This window comes from Aquarana catesbeiana, linkage group LG06, assembly GCF_042186555.1.
Source record: "Aquarana catesbeiana isolate 2022-GZ linkage group LG06, ASM4218655v1, whole genome shotgun sequence".
In the NCBI taxonomy this organism is placed as follows: Eukaryota; Metazoa; Chordata; class Amphibia; order Anura; family Ranidae; genus Aquarana; species Aquarana catesbeiana.
Window position 1 is genome coordinate 287,720,273 of NC_133329.1, and position 7,372 is coordinate 287,727,644.

Below are 7,372 nucleotides of genomic sequence, written 5' to 3' on the forward strand. Positions count from 1 at the left end.
CGAAAGTGTATTAACGTAACATAATGAAGATAACAGAGTGAAATGATGTATTTTAAGAATGACAATGAACCGAAACGAAACAAATTTTTCCATTGTGCACAAATCTAATTTATACAGTACATATATCTAGGTTTACATTAAACATCAAATGTGTGAATTTACACTGAGCCTTGTGCATTAAAAAAGTGTTTAAGAAGACTGTTCTCTGTAAAAACAGTAATTTTCCTACTTTGTTGTTCAGAGCAAACAATCAGCAGTTCCCCATAGAATAGCTTAGTATTGTTTTCCTTCACTGTGGTGCCTATAGCAACCAGTTAGTATTTTTTTTTCTCTCACTGTTTTTCCTATAGTAATTAAAAAGCATTGTTCTTTGACAAAGATCCCTTTATTATTTGATTTATGAATTATTGTTTGCTGCCAGTCTGTTTTTGTTCTTTTATTTCAAGGGTACTAACTATTTGCTACGCTTTCAAAAAACAAAAACAAAGAAAATTAATAGAGATACATATTAGGATATAATTTTTAAGATTTTCATTAAAAATGTATTTCTCCATTATGTTTTGAGGAATGGTTTCAACAAATGACACCGCGGTTGCAGAATTTATTCTTCTTGGACTGTCTAGTGATTCAGAAACTCAAGTTATTCTTTTTTTTATCGTTATGGTTGGGTATTTGATCATTTTGAATGGAAACATTCTAATCATTATTCTAATTTTAACAGATATCAGTCTTCATACACCTATGTATTTCTTTCTTTCAAACCTTTCTTTTTTGGATCTCTGTTTTTCCACTTCAATCATTCCAAGGATGCTGAGAGATTTGGTGTCAGTAAAGAAGACAATCTCTTATGCAGAATGTGCAACACAGCTGTACATGTCTCTCTCCTTAGGGCAAACTGAGTGCATTCTGCTGTCCATAATGGCATATGATCGTTATATAGCTATATGTTTTCCATTACACTACACTACCATCATGAGTAAGATTATCTGTGTCAGAATAGCTGCTATCACGTGGATATGTGGATTCCTTTTTCCTATTTCACAAGTGACTTTTACTCTTAATGTAAATCTTTGTGGAAAAAATGAAATAAATCATTTTCTATGTGAAGTACCAGAAATCTTATCTATGGCTTGTGAAAATACTATCTTCATTGAATGCATTACTTTTGCAGTTGGTGTGATTATACTTATGATACCTGTCACATTTATTGTAGTGTCATATATTAAAATTATCTCAAGTATCCTTAAAATTGCATCATCAGCTGGACGGAGAAAAGCTTTTTCTACATGTGGATCTCATATGATAGTTGTAACAATATTTTATGGTTCAGCAACAGCTGCCTACATGAAACCTAGATCAAGTTCAACACCAGAAACAGACAAAGTGATTGCCATCTTTTATGTCATAGTAACACCAATGTTAAATCCTATCATTTATACTCTTAGAAATAATGACATTAAATCTGCATTTCTAAAATTCAGACGTAGATATTCTTTCTGCTGATAATATGAAAATGATCTATAGTTTTAAGATGATTGTTGTCTCATTCTGTATATTTCATTCAGATTAAGCAGAAATTGTTATGCTGATGGCTTATAACAGGACATAAATGAGTAGATTTTTAAACAACTTTGATAGAGACTCTGAAACATACAACAAGGTCTTCTGCACCTTGCTGTAGCATTTGTCACAATTTTTATAGTCATTGCCTGCCATGCAAAAAAAAATAGAGAAAGTAGAAACTTCTATAATTCCCTCAAAAGGTAGGCAAAGCTTGAAGCTAAGGTTCAAATATGTAAGAACAAACTACAGTCTTTGTGGAATTACCCTTTTTTCTCTTACAGATATCAACTGCAAATTCACACAAACCGTTTGTTTCTTTTTGGATATAGAAGATAAGGCTTAGAGTCTCTTTCAGTTTTTTATTGACCATACTACATAAAAAATCCCACGTATATGATATCTATTTAGTAAGAAGATTTTGACAATTATATTTGTCAATAAAAAACATTATTGCAATGTTTGCTAGAAAGCGTGTATTGCAGTGTGCAGAGGGTCCATCCAGAATTTTTAGTGTCAGCATGTGGTCACACCCCTTTAGCACCTGATAGATTATATACATGTAGAAACTATTGGGATTTGAGCACAGGTATATTTTACTTCTATAGGCAGGTCAGTGTTCAGACCTAAAACTTGTAGCTCTCCTACAGCTTGTGTCTATCTGCCCCATATTGACAATATATCCACTGTAGCATTTGCATTTTGTAGAGGAGAATATGGACTAGTCAAAGAGGGATTACTTTAACCACTTCAGACACAGAGGATTTGGCTGCTCAATGACCAGAGCACTTTTTACAATATGGCACTGTGCTGCTTTAACTGGTAATTACGCGGTCATGCAATGCTGTACCCAAACAAAATTTGCGTCCTTTTTTTCCCACAAATAGAGATTTCTTTTGATGGTATTTGATTGCTTCTGAGATTTTTATTTTTTGCGATATAAATGGAAAAGACCAAAAATTTTGGAAAAAAAATGATATTTTCTACTTTTTGTTAGAAAAAAAAATTAATAAACTCAATTTTAGTCATACATTTAGGCCAAAATGTATTCAGCCACATGTCTTTGGTAAAAAAAAATGTCAATAAGCGTATATTTATTGGTTTGCGCAAAAGTTATAGTGTCTACAAACTAGGGTACATTTTCTGGAATTTACAGAGCTTTTAGTTTATGACTGCCTATCTCATTTCTTGAGGTGCTAAAATGGCAGGGCACAGGGCAGTACAACCCCCCCCCCCCGCAAATGACCCCGTTTTGGAAAGTAGACACCCCAAGGAAATTGCTGAGAGGCATGTTGAGCCCATTGAATATTTTATTTTTTTTATCACATATTGTGTGATTGAAAAATGACAAAAAAAAAAAAAATTACACAAAGTTGTCACTAAATGATATATTACTCACACATGCCATGGTTATATGTGGAATTATACCCCACAATACAGTCTGCTGCTTCTCCTGAGTATGGGGATACCTCATGTTTGAGACTTTTTGGGAGCCTAGCCGCTTACAGGACCCCAAAAACCAAGCACTTCCCTCAGGATTTCTAAGGGTGTAAATTTTTGATTTCACTCCTCGCTACCTATCACAGTTTTGAAGGCCATAAAATGCCCAGATATCACAACCCCACCCCCAAATGACCCCATTTTGAAAAGTAGACACCCCAAGCTATTTGCTGATAGGCATGTTGAGTCCATGGAATATTTTATATTTTGCCACAAGTTGCGGGAAAATGACAATTTTTTTTTTTTGCACAAAGTTGTCACTAAATGATCTATTGCTCAAACATGCCGTGGGCATATGTGAAATGACACCCCAAAATACATTCTGCTGCTTCTCCTGAGTACGGTGATACTACATGTGTGAGACTTTTTGGGAGCCTAGCCATGTACAGGACCCCAAAAACAAAGCACCGCCTTCAGGTTTTCTAAGGGCGTAAAATGGTGATTTCACTTCCTCACTACCTAGCACAGTTTTGGAGGCCATGAAATGACAAGATAGCACAACCACTGTACACAGCTAGGCTCCAAAAAAGTCTCACACATGTGGTATCCCCGTACTCAGGAGAAGCAGCAGAATGTATTTTGGGGTGTAATATGCCCATGGCATGTTTGAGCAATATATCATTTAGTGACAACATTATGTAAAAAAAAGAAAAAAAATGTAATTTTCCCGCAACTTGTGGCAAAATATAAAATATTCCATGAACTGAACATGCCTCTCATCAAATAGCTTGGGGTGTCTACTTTCCAAAATGGGGTCATTTGGGGGGGGGGGTGTGCTATCTTGGCATTTTATGGCCTTCAAAACTGTGATAGGTAGTGAGGAGTGAAATCAAAAATTTACACCCTTAGAAATCCTGAAGGCGGTGCTTGGTTTTCAGGGTCCTGTATGCGGCTAGGTTCCCAAAAAGTCTCACACATGGGTGAAATTCCACATATAACCATGCCATGTTTGAACAATATATAATTTAGTGACAACTTTGTGCAAAAAAAAGTGTAAACTTTCCAGAAACTTGTGGCAAAATATTGAATATTCCATGGACTCAACATGCCTATCAGCAAATAGCTTGGAGTGTCTACTTTCCAAAAAGGGGTCATTTGGGGGGGAGGGGGGGTTGAACTGTCCTGGCATTTTATGCACAACATTTAGAAGCTTATGTCACATATCACGCACTGTTCTAACCACTTGAAGACAAAGCCCCTTCTGACATTTTTTGTTTACATGATAAAATATTTTTTTGCAAGAAAATTACTTTGAACCCCCAAACATTATATATTTTTTTAAAGCAAAGGCCCTACAGATTAAAATGGTGGGTGTTGCAATTTTTTTTTCACACAGTATTTGCACAGCGATTTTTCAAATGTATTTTTTTTGGAAAATACACACTTTTTTTAAATTTCAATGCACTAAAACACACTATATTGCCCAAATGTTTGATGAAATAAAAAAAATGATCTTATGCCAAGTACATGGATACCAAATACGACATGCTTTAAAATTCTGCACAAACGTGCAGCGGCAACAAACTACATACTTTTTAAAAGCCTTTAAAAGCCTTTACAGGTTACCATTTTAGATTTACAAAGGAGGTCTACTGCTAAAATTACTACCCTCAATCTGACCTTCGCGGTGATTGCTTGCGTTCACCATTGCGTGTGAGCACGTGGGGACAGGGGTGCTTTTTTTTTTTTTTAATTATTCATTTTGCTTTTTATTATATTTCTAAACTGTTCCTTTCTCTTTTTTTATGATTTTTATTGTTATCTCAGGGAATGTAAATACCCCCTATGATAGCAATAGGTAGTGACAGGTACTCTTTTTTGAAAAAAATCGGGGTCTATTAGACCCTAGATCTCTCCCCTGCCCTCAACGATTCTGACCACACTAAAATCGGTGTGATAAAATGGTTTGCCAATTTCCCAATGGCGCTGTTTATATTTGGCAAAACCTAAGTCATGAAATGCTCTTAGCTTTCAGTTTCTTAGGCCATAGAGATGATTGGAGCTATTTTGGTCTCTGATCAGCTCTATGATCAGCTGGTGGAACCACCGGCTGCATTCTCGGGTTCCCTGTTGGGACAGGAGAGCCTGTCACGTACCTGGTGATGGAGCCTGATATGCAGAGGACGGCCTCTCTTACAACTCTGACTTGGACCCCCTGATAGAGCTGACAGGAAGCACCAAGATGCAGAGTTGCACGAGTGCCTGTTGGGATTGCTGAACCTGGAGCTGGATCGGAGCCCCCAGCTGGGCTGTAGATGTGTCTGTAAGAATCCCAGAGCAGTGGTAGGCAGGTAGCTGGAGCGAGTAGACAACCGGTCCCCACAGGCAGAAGTGCAGATGCAGCAGAAGGGATGGTGGCACCCTCGAGGCTGAAGAGAAGGCAGGTACAGGCAGGCCAGGTCATACACAAACAGGCACGTCAGGAACAGAGGCTGAAACAGAAGCAGAATCAGATTACAGGCCAGGTCGTCAACAGGCTGGCAGCGGAGTGGCAGAAAGAGCAGGCAGGTGCAGAGTGAAGGACAAGCTGGGGTCGGATGCAGGCAGGAAACAGGAACATCAGGAAGCAAGCCGGGTTACAACAGGAACGAAAGTCAGGTAAGTAATTGCAGGATACACAGGGAATGCTGTAGAGCAGACAGCACTGAGTCTGGAAACTGGCTGAGTTTAAATAGCCTGTTTGGGCGGCAAAAGATGTCACAGGGTGCGTGCGCACCAATGGTATCCTGACGGGGCAGAGGTAATAGGTCATCTTCTTCTGCAGCCATCTTGGGTGCTGGCATGCCCTTCCTGACAGGCAGAGGTAACAGGTCGTCTTCTTCGGCAGCCATCTTGGGTGCTGGCATGCCCTTCCTGACAGAGCCTGAGAAAACCATGGAAGACAGTGGGGGGGGGGGGGGACGTTCCCTCCCACTGCTTATAAAAGCAGTCTAGAGGCTAATTAGCCACTTTTACATGAAAGCTGACCACTGGCTGAAAGAATGATACCAAGATGATAACTAAACCTGCAGGCATCATTCTTGTATAACCACTCAAAGTCCAGCAACATACCAGAACATTGCTGGTCCTTGTTGGGCATACATTGTAATGTTCTTTTTTTCATGCAGCCGGTGGGCTGCATAAAAAAAAAAAAAGAGATTGATCAGTGGGTATGCCCACCATTAGAATACCGACCTTCATCCACCCACTTCTAATGATGGGCATACATGCACCATTTTTCTAACTGTGGTGGTGAAATCACCTCCTACAGCCCTGGAGTCGCTGATTTGCTACAGCTGAATGGCGTACTTGCTAAGCAAATGATGGTTAACAATAAAACAAAGTAAAACAAAGTAACATTACAGTATAACAGTAATTACCATACCTGCAAAGCAAATACAATAAAACATAGTAAAAATAAAACATTGCAATCTGTGCCTAAAAAATATATGCCGAAGCATGGGGGCAATCCGCCCCTAATGTTAGGAGCAAATCGCTCCCCCCCACCGCTGCCCCCATGCTTCGGAATATATGCTCTTTTTTTTAACTGTGATGAAATCACCTCCGACAGCACTGGAGTCACGGCTTTATATATCGTGGGAGCAAACACGGTTGCTGTCAGAATAAATAAACCCGTGCTGCAGCTGAATGGCGTACCTGCTAAGCGAATGATGGTTAACAATAAAACAAACATTACAGTATAACATACCATACCTGCAAAGCAAATACAATAAAACATAATAAAAATAAAACAGAGAGAACAATAGATATAGAACAATAGTGAGCGAACAGTAGAGTGGACAGTACAGAGTAAACATAAGAGAGAGAACAATAGAGAGAGAGAGAAGAAAAATACAACCAAAACTATTTTGGGATTTTTTATTTTATTTTTATTTTTTTGTGTTTTTGTGTGTTTTTTTTTCACTTTTATAAAAACGGTAAAAAAAACTGTAAACTGAACGTTGCATATTACTTTCGAGACCCTATGTACGTGTGCCTAGAACTGTGTGGTGCTGTACCCTACGCTAACACTCAACTAGCGTGTGGTAGCGTTTGAAACAGTCACCGATGCAGAGACCAGGTTGGTCAGGACAGGAGGGACAATAAAAGCGTGTGTCACGCCTAAATCCGCGTTTTCTGCAGACACAACATCTTCTTTGGGGTGTTCTTTGGGTAGGGGTACCAGGGAGGACATAAGGAAAATGCCTCTCATGCAGCCATGCAGCCAGCTCACTGCATTTGCATTGGGAAGGTGGGCCAAAGCACCATCTGGAAACAGAAGGGCAGTGACAATCTCTTTCTGGAATTTAAGGAAGGATCCAGTTCGTCTTGA

At 38.8% G+C, this 7,372-nt stretch overlaps 1 protein-coding gene across 2 annotated transcripts; it reads left to right on the forward strand.

Annotated features, from left to right (window-relative positions):
* The first annotated feature begins 567 nt into the window (after positions 1–567).
* On the forward strand, positions 568–6,396 carry LOC141147760 (olfactory receptor 2D3-like). 2 transcript variants are annotated; one of them, XM_073634942.1, is made up of 2 exons: positions 568–1,472; positions 6,363–6,396. In XM_073634942.1, the coding sequence occupies exons 1-2, from the start codon at positions 568–570 to the stop codon at positions 6,394–6,396; spliced, it is 939 nt and encodes a 312-aa protein (XP_073491043.1). The 2 variants fall into 2 exon arrangements, with proteins under 2 accessions (XP_073491043.1, XP_073491044.1); XM_073634943.1 differs by lacking the exon at positions 6,363–6,396 and having other exon boundaries at positions 568–1,503.
* The last annotated feature ends 976 nt before the right edge of the window (positions 6,397–7,372 follow it).